Source organism: Oryctolagus cuniculus, chromosome 12 (genome assembly GCF_051225735.1).
Source record: "Oryctolagus cuniculus isolate XC-2025 breed Fujian yellow rabbit chromosome 12, ASM5122573v1, whole genome shotgun sequence".
NCBI classification, from domain to species: domain Eukaryota; kingdom Metazoa; phylum Chordata; class Mammalia; order Lagomorpha; family Leporidae; genus Oryctolagus; species Oryctolagus cuniculus.
Window position 1 is genome coordinate 97,422,391 of NC_142878.1, and position 16,839 is coordinate 97,439,229.

The following is a 16,839-nucleotide window of genomic DNA, read 5'->3' on the forward strand; positions in this document are numbered from 1 at the left end:
ATAATGAAAAAAACTGAAATAAATTGCAATAATGTGATGGATTAATAGATTCAGGGTTCAGTGACAAGGACATTATCAGTGTGGTGTCTAAACACATCCTGCACATCTAATGCAATCTTGTGGTCTTCACACATCTCTTCAGGAAAGAACTGGCTGGCACAGCTGGCTTCCAGCTAGCAGAGGGATCCAACCATTCCATCTGTATGTGCATTTCACAGGGACATTCTTGTGCTTTGGGCCCTCTAAAACCAGAAGACAAGAGTCTGTGGAGAATTGGGGTGGGAGGGTAGAGTCCTCAGGCACTGGGACTTGGAGAGTATCAGTAAAAATGCAGAGTCTGCAGCACCAGGGGAAGACAGCAGGGCTGCATGGCTATTTTGTGGAAAGAAAGAAGGCTGAGGGATGGAGACCAGAGTGAGGGGTGATCACAGATTTGAATGAGATGGAGGTCAGAAAGGACATTTTTGCCCAAGGAGGAAAATATTTGATATTTACCATCCTTATCCCTCCCCAATTTCCATATCCTATCTCTCTATCCTCCTTCTGCTTCCCCCCTGGCTCGTCAGATCAGAGAGGGGGTGGCATGATCCAAGTGTGTGTGTGGACTCTTATATGAATAGGTGCAAATACTAACCTCTAAAGTCTTAGTATTAGGAGTGGCATCTTTTGAGAGTTCATCAAATCATCAGGGCAGAGCCCTCATGAATATCATTAGTTCTCTTAAAATGTAGGCTGCCAGGAGCTACCTTGACCTGCTATCATGTGAGGATATACACCGAAGAAACCATTTATACCAGGAAAGGAGCCCTCATCAAATACCACAGACCTTCCAGCATGCAGAACTACGAGAAGTAAGTTTCTGTATCTCATAAGCTAAGTAGAGTGTGGTATTTTGTTATAGCAGCTGTAATATGCTGAGAGATGTGACACAGGCATCTAAACAGTAGCTCACATGTATGTGTTAGCTCATTCTAATGTCAAAGGAAAAGTGCTTCTCTATTGAAAAAAAAAGGTAAGATAATAACAAACTCCCAATATTTTAAGTAGAGCACACTCTTGAGGAGAATTTATAATATCACATAAATAGTGAAATAAGCATATTTCCATATTCACCAAAAGCAATCTTGTTAGTAATGGATTGATTGTAATACTTTTATTTTATTTTATTTTATTTTTTGACAGGCAGAGTTAGACAGTGAGAGAGAGAGAGACAGAGAGAAAGGTCTTCCTTTCCATCAGTTCAGCCCTCAAATGGCTGCCATGGCTGGCATGCTGCGCCAATCCAAAGCCAGGAGCCAGGTGCTTCCTCCTGGTCTTCCATGTGGGTACAGGGCCCAAGCACTTGAGGCATCCTCCACTGCCCTTCTAGGCCAAAGCAGAGAGCTTGGACTGGAAGAGGAGCAAGCAGGACAGAATCCAGCGCCCTGACCGGGACTAGAACCCAGCGTGCTGGTGCTGCAGGTGGAGGATTAGCCTAGTGAGCCACGCTGCTGGCGACTGTAATACTTAATTTAAATAATTACCAGGACCACAATGATAGCAAACAAAACAAAATATTTATTGGTATGGAATAATAGAAGGGATGTTCACTTATACTACAGAAATTCAATAAATATTAGTATATAGAAATAATAAAATAGAAGATTTCCAATGTACACAAATGAATATAAGAACCAATCCAGGCGGAGATGAGTAATTGGTGGCAAAATCTCTGCAGAAAAATCAATAGAGAATAGAGTATCTATACATTCTTCAATTGCCAGTCTCTACGGTTTTTGATAATATAAGAGTAAAGTATCTTTTGGATACATATCAAAATGACTGTAACTTGATATCCAATCCTAGTGTGACCGTAATGTTGATGGACAAACTGTCCATGCTTTGCCTCCAGATGTGAAGTAACAGGGAGTACTGTTTGGGAGTAATGTTTAGGGCCAAGCGAATCATGAGGAAATTGTCAAATTCCTGAGACCAGAAACTGACATGCCCTCCAAAACAAGGTAATGTCACCACTGTCAGTGACAACAAGGCGAGGAGATGCTTTTGTTTCCACAGGACTAAAGGAATACAGTAACGTACTCTTTAAGCAAAAAATACCGCTTCTTTTTGTTGTCATTGACAATTTCTGTCAAAGCCACACCCGTTGGTCAATGCTCAGCATTCTGTAGTTGTCTGACAAATGCTTCTTCATTCAATTCAGGCTGAACAGCAAAAACTCTGCTTCTAGCTGGAGGCAACACTTGTCTGACTTAGCGTGTTACTCACTCCTGGATGTTGCCAGATCTTGTTGGTTATGTGGTGAGAATTGAGAGGTGCCCAAGTTAAGGTCTCAGGCCTAGGTGTCCTTAGGTGGTAACAATAATATGAGACTGAAACAATGTCTTCCATCCTGATGGAGAACAAATCTTGAGTGGATAGGGTAGGACATGACTGGATTTTCTATCAAGATGTTGCTCATTAATGAGGAAAGCTACTTTTATTTGCACCCTTTCATTGTAGCCAGTGCAGGTCCCTGTAGCTCCAGCAGTTCCTGATATCTGAGAGGGAGACAGAGAAAGAGAGAGAAATTCAATAAGAGGTCAGGTCTTGCTGATAGCTGAGTCTGGAGGGATTGCCCAGTAGTCACAGAAGCCAGAGACAGAGAAACATGTGGAGAAGATGAGCTTCAGGTTGACTGAAGTGGGAAAATGATACCTACAAGGTAGAATGCCTCCCTAAACTTAGAGTCCAGCCTGTGATGCAGAATATGGGAGTCCTGCACACTTCTTTTTTTTTTTTTTTATGGACAGGCAGAGTTGGACAGTGAGAGAAAGAGAGAGACAGAGAGAAAGGTCTTCCTTCTGTTGATTCATTCTCCAAATGGCTGCTATGACCGGCGCGCTACACTGATCCGAAGCTAGGAGCCAGGTGCTCCCCCTCCATACCTGCCCTGGTCTCCCATGGGGTGCGGGGCCCAAGCACTTGGGCCATCCTCCACTGCCTTCCTGGGCCACAGCAGATAGCTGGACTGGAAGAGGAGCAACCGGGACAGAATCTGGCGCCCCAACTGGGACTAGAACCAGGGGTGCTGGCACTGCAGGTGGAGGATTAGCCAAGTGAGCCACGGCGCCGGCCTGGTCCTGCACTCTTCTAACTAGAAGCTGGTGATAACACCCATTTTCCTCCTAATCCTTCTCCATGGTCTTGCCAATGCTTTTTCCCATCTCTTAAGGATAGATGTTCCTAGCACCAATCATGCACATTCAGAAAGACAGTTGAAAGCGAAGGGACCTCCTTCAGTAAATTCAACTATTATAATTCTGTGTTTCAGAGGGAAGAATAGGTGACTATGGGAATAGAGTAGATGTGTGAGCCAACGGTAATCTCAGAAACATCCAAGTCCAGTCTGTCCTTTAACAAAAGAGATGTAACTAAAGACATAAGAATTGTTCTTAATCCTTGTCTCCAGCTCTTTTTTAGAAATCTGAAGAATGGGCCGGCGCCGCGGCTCACTAGGCTAATCCTCCGCCTAGCGGCGCCGGCACACCGGGTTCTAGTCCCGGTCGGGGCGCCGGATTCTGTCCCGGTTGCCCCTCTTCCAGGCCAGCTCTCTGCTGTGGCCAGGGAGTGCAGTGGAGGATGGCCCAGGTGCTTGGGCCCTGCACCCCATGGGAGACCAGGAAAAGCACCTGGCTCCTGACTCCTGCCATCGGATCAGCGCGGTGTGCCGGCCGCAGCGCGCCAGCCGCGGCGGCCATTGGAGGGTGAACCAACGGCAAAGGAAGACCTTTTTCTCTGTCTCTCTCTCTCACTGTCCACTCTGCCTGTCAAAAAAAAAAAAAAAAAAAAAGAAATCTGAAGAATGGAGAGGAGAAAATTCAATCTGGAGGCTTCAATAGTCTTAAGAGGCTGTTGAGTCACCTTGAGTACATAGAAATAGGAATAAGGCCTTAGAGAGAAATCTGGCAAGTGTTTTGTCCAGGAGAAAAAGGAATAAAGTCAAACTCCAAGGGAGTTAACCAAGAGGACAGGAAATTGAACGTTGGCCTTTCCCTGTCCATTGAAGACAGAATCCAGGGTACTGGGTCAAAGCATCCAAGCTAGTTCAAAGTGTACCCAGAGTTTACTAAAAGCACAGCGTCATTTAGAACTGCTCAACAGTCCTCACCTACTTTATCCCATTCCTTTCCTTTCCTTCCATCTATTAAACATGAACTTCATCCCCCCTGGCCTTCAAGTTTTTCATCTTCCCTCTGACAGACTGAGGGAGGTCACTCTCCTTCTCACTTTACTTGCCCAAGGCAAGGAGGCTCGTTCTCAATTAGAATCACTGGAGCAAAGATTGGCCTGGGCCTTGCTTATCTTCTTGGATCTTCATGGGTTTGCCCCGAGTTAACTCACTACAATGAGCTGCTCTATTTTGTGGTCTCATGTTCAATAACTAACTCATTCTCTTTTTTATTTTAATTTATTCAAGTGTATACGTTTCATATATACAGATTTAGGAACATGGTGAGACTTCCCATCCTACCCTTCCCCCTGTCCACACTCCTATACTTCCTCCTCCTTCCTCTCTTATTCACTCTCTCAAGATTTACAATTATCTACTTTCAGTTTACTTTATACTCATAAAATTAATCCTACACTAAGTAAGAGTTCAACAAACAGTAAGAAGAAAAAAAAAAAACAATGTTCCTTAACAATAGAGACAAGGGCTATAAACAACCATCAGATCACAAAATGTCAAATAACTCATTTTCGAGATTTTTACCTGAATATTTGAAATTGGCATTGAGAGATAAAAAAGACAGAAGTTGGTGGAAGTTCCAAGATGATGGAATAGGGAAGGAGCTCACTGAAAGTCCAGGAAAATACAGTTTATTAAAAGTGGAGACAGTGTAGTCTTAGGGAACAGATAGGGAAAAAACAGTAGAGGAAAGTCTTCTGGAATTAGAGGGACACCGTGGATCTACGTGGAGGGCACGGACTCCCACGGTTCGGGACCCCAGCTGCTGTCTCTGCACTAGCGCTGGAAAGAGAGGTGAGACAAAACCATAGTAGCCCGTGACACTGGTGGAAAAGCAGCAGGAAGAACCTAGAGGGAACAAGGCTTGTAGCCCCATGAGGGAAAGTACACAAGCCTAACTAGAAGAGAGAAAAAATAAAAGGGATGGTATGGACACGATTCACTCTCCACACACCTTACAAAAGCGAGTGAGACAATACAGCAGGCGCCATTTTGGACATACATAACAGTTGCACCAGCTTGGGGCTGTGCCCACCCAAGCGGAAAAACCTGACTCTGGTGGGGAGTAATAACAAGAGACTAAGACCTAGTGAATGTGTGGAACTTATGAACCAGGACTGTGAAAAAAAAAAAAAAAAAACACAACGGAGGGTGTGTGGGGTGTGTGGGAGAACTCATGGTTTGGCTGAGATGTGAGTAGTCTTGTTGGGAGATGCCACAAGCTCGGGAGGCCCTGGCTACCCAGTGAGAGACATTGCAGGGGATTCTAAGCTTACACTGAGGACTGCACAGATCTTTTGTGTGGTTCTTGGGACAGAGCAGATGAATATTGTATACACTGGGGATAGCGCTCAGGCACTGATTGCCATCGAGGAGAAGTGTTCAGCTGATTACTTCCCTTCTGATTAAAAAGAGAGAGAGAGAAAGAGAGAGAGAGAGACAAAGAAAGAGGTAGGGGAAAGGGAGATTGATTTACCACGCCAAACCTGGGTGTGTCACCTTAAGCACACCCTTAACCCTGAAGAACTGAACAGAGCTCTCTGGCCACACCAACCACAGACAGTCCACTTAATCTAGAGTCATAGTATAACAAGAAAAGCCACCATAGTGAAAAAAAAAGAAGAAACCAAAGCATATTTCCACAATGCCAAACAACAACGGAAAAATCGAGGAAACAAGAAAAAGGAAGAAAACATGATGCTCCCGAAAGAAAATGACACTCCAATACAAGATTAAGAAGATGATGAGATGGAAGAAATGCAAGAAATGGAACAAAAAATTTATGATAAGAATATTGAGATGTAATCTAAAACAAATGCATGAACTGCTGAAATCCATGAAGGACAAGACAGAAAATTTCTCTTGTAAAAATGAAATCTTGAAGAATCAAAATGAAATGAGGAATTTAATAGAACATGAAATTGAGATATTGAAAAGAAATTGAAATGAAATGAAGAATTCAATAGAACAAATTAAAAACCCAAGTACTGAGAGAATCTGCCAACCTAGATATTATATCCTGCAAAGCTCTCATTTGTGAATGAAGGTGAAATAAAAAACTTTCACAGCAAACAGAAATTGAAAGAATGTGTCACCACTTGTCCAGCCCTGCAAAAGATGCTTAAAGATGTGTTACACACAGAAACACGGTCATCAATACGAAAGAAGGTAAAGGAAGAAAATTTCTCAGTAAAAGATCACAGAAAGTCAAAGTATATATTAGAAATATCTTTGGGAAAATGGCAGGGCAAAGTCACTACTTATCAATAGTCACACTGAACGTTAATGGCCTCAACTCCCCAGTTAAAAGACACAGACTGGCTGAATGGATTAAAAAAGAAACCCATCTATTTGCTGCTTACAAGAAACACATCTTTCCAACAAAAGTGCATGCAGACTGAAAGTGAAAGGTTGGAAAAAGATATTCCACGCCAACAGAAACCAAAAAAGGGCTGGTGTAGCCATCTTAATATCAGACAAAATAAACTGTAACACAAAAACTGTTAAGAGAGACAAAGAGGGGCACTACATAATGATTAAGGCATCAATTCCACAGGGAGATGTAACTATTATAAACTTATATGCACCTAATTACAGGGCACTGGGTTATTTAAAAGATATGTTAAGGAACTTAAAGGGAGACTTAGACTCCAATACAATAGTATTGGGGGACTTCAATACTCCACTTTCAGTAATGGACAGATCAACCAGACAGAAAAATCAACAAGGAAACAGCAGATTGAATCGACACTACAGACCAAATGGATTTAACAGATATCTACAGAACCTTTAATCCTATACTTGCAGAATGTACATTCTTCTCAGCAGTGCATGGAAACTCTAGGATTGAGCACATACGAGGCCATAAAACAAGTCTCAGCAAATTCAAAAGAATCCAAGTCATACAATGCATCTTCTCAGATCACAATGGAATGAAGCTGGAAATTAGCAACTCGGGAATTCCTAGAGCATATGCAAATACCTGGAGACTGAACAACATGCTCCTGAATGAACAGTGGGTCATAGAAGAAATCAAAAGAGAAATCAAAAACTTTTTGGAAGCAAATGAAGGTAACAACACAACATATCAAAACTTATGGGATACAGCAAAAAAGTGTTAAGAGGAAAGTCTATAGCAATAGGTGCCTACATCAAGAAATTAGAAAGGCACCAAACAAATGAGCTATCAATGCATCTCAAGGATCCAGAAAAACTGCGGCAAACCAGACCCAAAACTAGTAGGAGAAGTCAGAATGTCTAAGCTTGTCTTGCTCTACACATTTTTTGAAGCCCTGTGCTTATGTCTAATTTAGAAAATAATATTTTGTGTGAATATTAGAGGGTTGTCTTTTTTAAAACATTCATTTGTTTATTTGAAAGACAAAGTGACAGAGAGAAGGAAAGACAAAGAGTGAAAGAATAGAAACAGAGGGAGAAAGAACTTAAATATACTGATTCACTAGTTAGGAGTGCAGAACTAGGTGGCAGGGACCCAAATATGTGGGTCATCATCCATGTATTTCCCAGAACCATTACTATGAAGCTAGATTGCAAGTACAGTAGCCAGGGTTTGAGGCAGCACACCAATACGGATGCAGGCATCCCAAGCTGTGGCTTGACTGCATGTGCCATAACACCCTCCCTTAAGTTTACCTTTTGACCAATGTCTCTTTATTGTACCATCTAATGAAGTCTGCCTCATTGTAGCTTGAGTGTGTCCCTGAAGTGTGGCTACTGGGTCATGGTAATCCCTTGAACACTGGATCTGAAGGCAAATTTGACTCTAGGTCTGTGAGTGGGATAATGAGGACAGCAGCTATGGGGAAAGAGCAGAGCTTAGAGTACAGCCAAGGAGATGCAGATGACAGTGACTGGTTGGCAATCCATGTGTAATGATAGGAGGATTTAGGCAGGGACAGGCATGCTCTGGAAGCTGGTGAATTTCCCTTCTCCCCCACTTATGATGCTTCCCATTTTGCATGCTCACCAGGACTCTACCAGTCATGTGCCTTCAGTGCTCAAAAAATGCACAGAATGGCTGGACCCCTCCTACCACAGCCCCTTCCCAGGTAGATCACAGCCCAGTGACTCCCACACCCATGTCCTGGTGGCCACACCAGTGACACAGATGAAACTGAAGTTAGGGTACCTATTAGAGACCCACGATTACACTCCCCTACTGGACATCTAGCTCTGCAGCTTTCTCCCACCTCCCTTTGTTCTCTCACTGGCCTAATAAAATACTACGACTTTGCATCTTGGACTCTTTCCCTATTTCTATATTGAAAGAAATCAAGAACCAGGGCACATTCCCCTGCCATTACAAATGGAAAATAGAAGGAAGACTAGACAGAAGTTACTGCAGATGATGGAGAGAACAAATCAGGGAAAGAAAAAATTGGGGGGAGGGAAATGAGGTAAAGCACTCATATATAGAGAGAGCAATACAGAATAAATGCATCTAAGAATAACAGTCGTGATTACCTCTGCACCTCAAGTGGAAATCCAGGGATACGGTATGATAATCTCCATTTGCTAAAATGGCATTTTCTTTGGATCATCTCTTTTCTTAGGACATCGGAGCCCACAGGGTGGGCAGTGACTTGGCTTGCATGGCTGTTGGTAGCTGACCCCTCAATGGTATTATCCTGCTTGGGATTGCTCGCAAGATAGCCATCAGTAACAGGCACTGCAAATGAAACCACAGGCAACAATATCCACTGTTATATGACCTTATTCTTTTGTTTTCTTTTTGACAGGCAGAGTTAGGCAGAGAGAGAGAGAGAGAGAGAGAGAGAGAGAGAAAGGTCTTCCTTCCATTGGTTCACCCCCTAGTGCACTGTGCCGATCTGAAGCCAGGAGCCAGGTGCTTCCTCCTGGTCTCCCAAGCGGGTGCAGGGCCCAAGCACTTGGGCCGTTCTCCACTGCCTTCCTGGGCCACAGCAGAGAGCTGGACTGGAAGAGGAGCAAACGGGACAGAATCCAGTGCCCAATCCGGAACTAGAATCTGGGGTGCTGGCGCCGCAGGCAGAGGATTAGTCTAGTGAGCCGCAGCGCCAGCCAATATGACCTTATTCTGACACACACTTCCACCAAGGTGGACACTGGATAAGCAAAGTGACCTTGGACAAGAAAGTCCAAGGGGCAAGGGAAGCCAATAGAGATGCTTTTGCATTTTCTTATCATTGGCCTTCCTTAGAAATGATTTCAGGATAAGATTGCCAATAGGCAAACCTACTGCTGTTTGACAAAAAAAAATTAAGAAAATTGGAGCAAATGAAAACAAATAGTTCTCAGATTCATAGGACAAAAGCAAGGGCTAATCATACTAGACAGAGGTTGTGCTACTAGGAATGGAGATGTCACCTAAAAATTGAGTTATATAAAAGTCATAGGAAAACCCATAAGAGCAAAATTATAAGGAAAATTGGAGAAGATGAAAAACATGTATCATTATACACTTCATATGAGCATATTATATGTAACATTACTGAAAATAATATGATATATATCATGGAATTCAGGAACATACAAGGACAAATATATTTTGGAGTGTTCTTTAGAAAGTTTATGGAAATGCATATTATGACCACACAGTGCAAGGATTTCAAAAAGTTTCTGTGACATACAGAACTCATGTTTAATTCCATTTTCCATGAACATCTTTTTAAATATTTATTTCCTTTTTCTTTTTAAAAAAGATGTATTTATTTATTTTTATTTGAGAGGGAGAGTTACAGACAGTGAGAGGGAGAGACAGAGAAAGGTCTTCCTTCCATTGGTTCACTCCTCAGATGGCAGCAATGGTTGGAGATTTGCCTGTCTAAAGCCAGGAGCCAGATGGTTGCTCCCAGTTTATCATGTGGGTACAAGGGCCCAAGCACTTGGACCATCTTGCTTTACCAAGCCATAGCAGAGAGCTGGATTGGAAAAGGGGCAGATGGGACTAGAACCAGCATCCATATGGGATGCTGGCACCGCAGGTGGAGGATTCACCAACTACGCCACGAGACCGGCCCCATTTATTTTCATTTCAATGAAAATTCAAGAGTGACAGTTACACAGAATGTCAGAGTGAGAGGGAGGAATCAACCATGTACTTTTTCACTCCCCAAATATCTGCAACAGCTAAGAATGGGCTAGGCCAAACCTAGGAGCCAGGAACATTATCTCAGCCTCCCACATCCAGGGCAGGCACCCAACTAACTGAGTCATCACATGCTGCCTCCCAGGGTACACAGTAGCAAGGAGCTGGATCAGAGACAGAAGATAAATTTGTACCTAGGTACACTGACAAAGAACATGGACAGCCCAAAGGGGCAGTTATCCACTATGCCACAACACCCATGGCATTCCATGAACATCCTGAAGCACTCGCAGTGTCATGTGTGTGTGTACATACTATATCAAAAAATGACCTTAACTGGGGTTTTGGAAATTTGGGCTCCTGCATTCTGACAGCTTTCACAATAGGTTGGAAATAAAAAAAAAAGATTTAGGAAGAGTGAGAGAAATATATGTTGTCAGTAACACAACCTGCTATGCACCAGATAGAAAGCACAGTATGGTTGGTGTCAAAATCTGCAAAGCCCTTTCAAAGCACCCTAGACTGCAAAGTCTTGCCTCGAACCTACCATTGCTCAGCCAATTATCCCTTGAATGTGAACAGGAAGAGAGTGACCTTGAGTGTGAACAGGAAGAGAGTGACTGAGCCAGTGGGTGAGCTGTGCTGGTACTGTGAGAATCCAAGGAGAAGTAAAAGATCAGGGGAAGTAAAGAGGAGTTGGGAGGGACAAGGTATCATGGCACATGTGGCAGAGAGTATGTATGCCTGCCTCTCACTGAGCACTGGCCAGGAGCCCTCTCCCAAAGAGTCAACTGGTGGTCACTGTCACATGAGACATATTCCTCCTCCTGAGCACACCAGTCCCCTCCTTTCTAGAAGGTAGGCTGCAGCAGACATAAGCCACAGGCAACCATAGAGGCAGGGAAAAGGATGGACAGGATCCAGGTAGGATGGGCAGGAGGGTCCAAGGCTCAGTTGTAAGGAAATCTGAGCAGAAGTGGATCACTGTGGGCAAGAAACTGGGACATGCTATGGAGATGAGCGGAGCTGATAAATTCCAGGAAGAGTCAGAAACGAGCCCGATCACTTCATGTATGAAGGCTCCTGTTCATTTCAAAAAGAGAGGGGACCAGAAAATAAGTTGAATTAATCAGGAAACCAAGGTGAGGGCCTAGAATGTACACTGACAAGAATATGGCTCTCACCTTGTGGCTGAAAGTGTCTGACAGAGGAAAATTGGCTTAGAAGGGAATGTTGAGGAAGCAAGAATGAAAGGAGAAAGAGAAAGAAAGAAAGAGAAAGAGAGGGTGAGAGTGAGAGAAAGAGAGAAAGGAAAGAAGGGAGGGAGGGAAGGAAGATAGAAGGGAGAAAAAAGAGCAACAGAGGGAGAAAGGAAAAATAGAGAGAGAGACAGAAAAGGGAAGGGAGGGAGGGAGGGATGGAGGGAGGGAAAGTAAGTCAGTCACTTGTCTTATCAAAGACAGTCCCTGGGAAGTTACACTACAAACATGGTTGATTTGCACGTGGAACAAAAGTACAAGATCACTTTGTTAGTCTTCAACTATATGCAAATTAAACGACGAGTCACTAAACACCTAAAGAGGATACTGAGCTATTCTTAGCCAGTCACTCTGGAAATTATGGTGCTTAATAACAGCACAGTCTGAAATGGGGGATGAGATATAAATGCCAGTGATAAGTAACTTGGCCAAGTTCAACATAAAATACTTGGGAAGCCGATGACCTGGAGGCAGAGCGGATGCTTAAAATCAGGCATTGGCTCACTTTACCATGTTACAGCACTGCAGACTTCAACTTGACCCTCAGAGAACACGACGGGGTCTGAATTGTCTCCTTCACCCATACACAGTGAAAATCCATGTATCAATGGAAGCTTCCTGTGGCCTTTTCTTTCTTACCTTTGTGGAGCAACAACTGGTTTCTTGAATCGATGTTTTCTGCAAAGCTGCAAGTGCTGGAGGAATCACTATGCCTGGCCTCATTGCTACCAGAGGCTAATTGCGGATCCACTGGGACTTGAAGACAGGTGTATCCCTGTAGTCTCACCCACAACTCTGCATGTGAGACTGGCACCTTTGACAGGTGACAACCTAGTATTCCATTCAAGTGTTTCTGAGGACAAGCCTTCAATGTGCCACCTGAAAGGAGAGGAGGGATTTAAGTACAGACATGAGAGTAAATACTGGGTGATGTGTACATGAATTTGGACAAACAGGAAGCAATGGCTGCAGACTAAATGATGATGGTGCCTTAACTCTATCGTACAACTCCCTGAACACAATGTGCCTTAGGCTCGGTGTGCAAAACTACACTGAATGGCAAGGGGAGAACTGTGTAGGGTACATGTCCTGTTTTCACACAGGGAGATCATTATGAACTTGGCCAAATTTCCTTGGGAATACTCACTAGCAGAAACAAACAGGCAGAAGTGTGGCACCTGCACACGACCCCAGTCACTGCCAGCAGTGCGGCAGGTGCAATCCACAAGTGATGGCATGGTTAAAGATGGATATGGACACGCCACTGGGCTGAGCAGGAACTCAGGCTGTTCTGGTTTGGGCAGCTTCAGACAGACCCTGGAGGTGCGGAAGGGAATAAGAAATTAACAAAAGGAGCAATCTTCCCACGACCTTCCTGGCTTAAACAGCAGGGCAAAGGTTCTGTCACCAAAGGAAAGGGAGCCCATCCAGTGGCTCACTGCTTGATCAAGCTGAAGCCTCACAGTGGGAGTGCAGACAGAGCCCGAGACTGAGGGACAGGGGCAGTGAGCTACTCAGGAAAAAGGCTGTGCCACCCACCATTGGCACCCTCTCCACTGATACTAATGAGCCAAACAGAACCTACTACTGGTCATGTGAGAAACCAATGAAGGCATGAAGTGTGCAGGCTTCAGTCACAAAGATGCACCTGCTGAGGAGGTGCTTTAGCACCCCAGGTTTCTCACCCCAGCCTGTTGCCCACCATCTGACGAGGTCAGGTCCCATCTCATTTTGTGTTATCAGTGGAAGGCAAAAATACACACGGGCAACAAGCTGAGGGCAGAAAGGGATCACCCTGCCTTGAGTGTGGCAGGGCAGTGGCCAGGACTGACCAAACTCCCTGAGTAGGCTGGTTGACCTGCGCTTGCCCTGTAGTTAATCCAAGGGAGAGAGTGGGGAAAACAATGGAAACTTGCAGGTCGCTCACATGATAAGGAATAACTTTGTTCCTACAAACATTCGGCTATGGGCTTGAGGGGTAACGGTGAGTCACCCCAACACATGCTGTTTTCTCCCTGGAGTTAGATTCCCCAAGTGTTGAAACAAAGTAAGCAGTAACAGAAGTTGGAGACTTACTTGGGTTTGTTAGGACCAAGATAACCTGCTACCTTCTCTTCGTACATCTGGTACACTACAAATAAAAATCAGACAGTAAAAGGCACATTAAGATCCCAGTACAAGTAACTGTGTCACACAGTGTCTGACTGGAATGCTACAGGTAAATTTACATGCATTGGGAGAGTGAGTGTCTGACTCAGGAATATCAAGGGAGGCAAAAAAAGGTAAGTCTTTTTGTTTGTTTGTTTTTTGACAGGCAGAGTGGACAGTGAGAGAGAGAGACAAAGGTCTTCCTTTTCCATTGGTTCACCCCCCAATGGCCGTTGCGGCCAGCGTGCTGCGGCCAGTGCACCGCGCTGATCCGAAACCAGGAGCCAGGTGCTTCTCCTGGTTTCCCATGCAGATGCAGGGCCCAAGCACTTGGGCCATCCTCTACTGCACTCCCGGGCCACAGCAAGAGAGCTGGACAGTAAGAGGAGCAACCGGGATAGAATCTGGCACTCTGACTGGGACTAGAACCTGGTGTGCTGGTGCCACAGCAGAGGATTAGCCTATTGAGCCACGGCGCCATCCAGTTTTTTTGTTTTTTAAAGATTTATTTATTTATTTATTTATTTATTTTTTGAAATGCAGAGTTAGAGAGAGAGAGAGCGGCCATTAGTTGAAGTTGAAGCAGCTGGGACACAAACTGATACCCAATGGGATGCCAGTGTTGCAGGTGGTGGCTTAACCTGTTTTACCACAATAAGGACCACAAAAGGGTAAACCATAAAGACACCAGCTAGTCTACCTTCCTGGGAGCCAGGGGATCCCACTCTCTTGGTTTCTCTGTGTTTTGGCAGGATATCACGTACACTTACTCTGTCCTGGGTGTGTGCAAACCCTTAGACTACCTTAAGAACCCCCCACCCGCCCATGTCACAACCACCAGTAGCTTCAGTGGCCTCCGGGAGGCAAGGCCGAAATCCAGTCCTCTCCCATCCGGTGTTCAGGTGCCGGTGACACACCATTTTGTGTGTGTGTACTGCCACTGAACAGAGCCATCAAGTCTATAGAGCCTCTGGTCCACTGGGACTTCTGGAGCCACCCAGAAACCTTCTACATCAGCAGGCCCTCTCAGGCCGAAGGTTTAAATACAGAGCCTGGTGGTGGGTGGTGGAACACTGACGATTGGGTAAGCTTTCTAGAGGACTCATGAACTTACTCATCCACGTGGTTTACTTCAGGGATTTCTAGGAGCCAGAGGTGGATGAGGACACCTGGGACCATGGCCAGAAGGGAGTGCCAATCAGGGCATGAATCTCAGGGGAGACAGCAATTGGCACATATGTCCTTTGCTCCTACACCACAGTCCAGACAGGTACCTCACTGGTGCCTCACCGGTGGGAGGCCCAGAGGCCAGTGTGATGTTGCTCCACCTGCCTTGGGTACCATGACCTGAGAGCACAGCCAAGTGGAGCCAGGCAAGACCTAAGAATCAAGGAATCAACCAAGTGAGAGACACCAACGCATGAATGTCACACAGGAGAGGCCTTGGGCCTCACAACTCCACAACTCTCAATGGAGGAGGTGCTTAGGATGACATGACATGAAATGAACTCATGGTGGAGATCTCAGGGGATACAGGTATAACTCAAAGTCCAGGGGCTGAACCAACCAGCAGACCCGCACTGACCAGAGAGATACTCCAGACGCTACAAGCTGGGGACTCACACCATTAGGCACGGTGCCTTGCTTCAGCCCATCACATTCTGCCATACTGATTCAGGACAAGCGGCAGCAGGGTGGACACATGGCTATGAACTAGAGAGACACTGTGAGGCTCAAAGGAGCACATTTCCATGGGAGTACTCACCATCATGGCCAAAGCCTCAGGAACATGCGAGAGCTGGGAGCAGCGGATTTCAGGGGGTGTCTCCAGGTTGTGTAGGAAGCAGGTGGAAGGCTGCTGTAGTGCACCCTGCGTCCTAGCCAACCTGAAGCACACAGGCTTGCAGGCAGCTGCCCTGGAAGAGCCTACCTGGCAGGCTGTATCTCAGGGCCAAACATTGTGTCCCAACTCAGGGGGCCGGCCCAAGCCAGAAACCAAAGTGAACATGGATATGGCAACGAAGTGCCCCGCGGGACCTGGCAGGCTGCGTGTCAGGCAGGGCCAAACTGTGTGACCCACACCCCAGACTGCAGGACCGACCCGGACACCGCAGTGAATGTGGATATGCTTCACACCCACCACCCATGGGGTCTCACAAGACCGCCCCTCCCTCCACCCGCTCCCCCCCCTTCAGGCGGCCCTGTGTCTCGGGACTCAGCCTCGCGGCTGGCTCCGCGAAGGAAGACTGGCGCTGTCCAGGGACGAGCCCCAGTGGCTCAGCGGGGACACCGTGCCCCGGGAGGACTCACCGAACATGTCTATGGTCTGGAAGATGTGGCATTCCTCCCGCCGGAGGCCCCAGGCGCTGTCACAGACCTGGAGGTAAGCCACGGCCACGTGCCCGGCCACAGGACACGGCCAACGGGGTCCCGCGATGGCTGCACATGGGACAGGGAACTGCCCCAGCCGGGGCAGCTCGAGTTCGGGCCCGCTGGGGTGGGAAGGAAAACCACAGCAGGGTCACCAACGCGGCAGGTGGTCGACCCCCGGGCCCTGCCTGCCGGCCCAGGGAAGCCAGTGCGTGCGTGGCTATGGGCACGTGGGCCCCAGAGGCGGTCCTCGTCCCCCGCCACAGGCCAGCTCTCAGCTCTGCAGGGGTTGCTGGAGACAGCCGCGGACTGAGCCGCAGACACGGCCGGGCCGGGCCGGGCCCGGGCCCGGGGCCGGGGCCGGGCAGACAATGGACTCGGACCCCAGAGCTCTGACCCCGCCCAAAAGCACTCCAGGACCCTCGCAGGAGCTCTGGCGGCACGCATCGACTGCCCAGGCCGCACCTGGCACCACCAATGCACCTGGCTTGTCGAGGTGGGACAGCCCTCTGGCCACCGTCAGAACCCCTCCCCCACCACAGTCTGCCTCCGCAGCCTCTGTGGAGTGGCCCAGGATTCCCCGAGGACCCGTCCGTCCCCGTGCCGCCCACCGAAGGCTGAGTGATGTGGTTGGGTCGTGACTGCGGGCCAGCCTCCGCGTGGAAAGCGGGACAGCCGCCCGGACCGCAGGACGTCCTACGGGGCCACTGGGTGTGCAGGGATCCCGGGACGGCCTCCCCAGGGGTGGG

At 46.7% G+C, this 16,839-nt stretch overlaps 1 protein-coding gene across 7 annotated transcripts; it reads right to left on the bottom strand.

Moving 5' to 3' along the window:
- Window positions 1-1,537: 1,537 nt before the first annotated feature.
- LOC138844724 (uncharacterized) lies at window positions 1,538-16,207 on the bottom strand. Of its 7 annotated transcripts, none has more exons than XR_016217610.1 (7): window positions 16,031-16,207; window positions 15,486-15,606; window positions 13,649-13,703; window positions 12,720-12,889; window positions 12,212-12,451; window positions 8,711-8,915; window positions 1,538-2,537 (listed from the first exon to the last, which is right to left on the bottom strand). XR_016217610.1 is itself a non-coding variant. In XM_089309505.1 (6 exons), exons 1-6 carry the CDS (start codon window positions 16,035-16,037, stop codon window positions 2,491-2,493), a joined length of 609 nt encoding a protein of 202 aa, XP_089165631.1. In that variant the 5' UTR covers window positions 16,038-16,052; the 3' UTR covers window positions 1,538-2,490. The 7 variants fall into 7 exon arrangements, 1 of the variants encoding a protein (XP_089165631.1); XR_016217608.1 differs by lacking the exon at window positions 16,031-16,207 and adding an exon at window positions 15,011-15,100 and having other exon boundaries at window positions 15,486-15,500; XR_016217611.1 differs by lacking the exons at window positions 15,486-15,606; window positions 16,031-16,207 and adding exons at window positions 15,011-15,100; window positions 15,344-15,358.
- Between the last annotated feature and the right edge of the window lie 632 nt (window positions 16,208-16,839).

Bases quoted from the DNA above. Each gene is read 5' to 3' on its own strand.
- LOC138844724 (XM_089309505.1), bottom strand. The intron at 12,452-12,719 runs GTGAGTATTCCC...CTCTCCTTTCAG, and splicing joins CTGCCTGTTTGTTTCTGCTA to GTGGCACATTGAAGGCTTGT. The intron at 2,538-12,211 runs GTAAGAAAGAAA...TCTCCCTCTCAG, and splicing joins CCAGTTGTTGCTCCACAAAG to ATATCAGGAACTGCTGGAGC.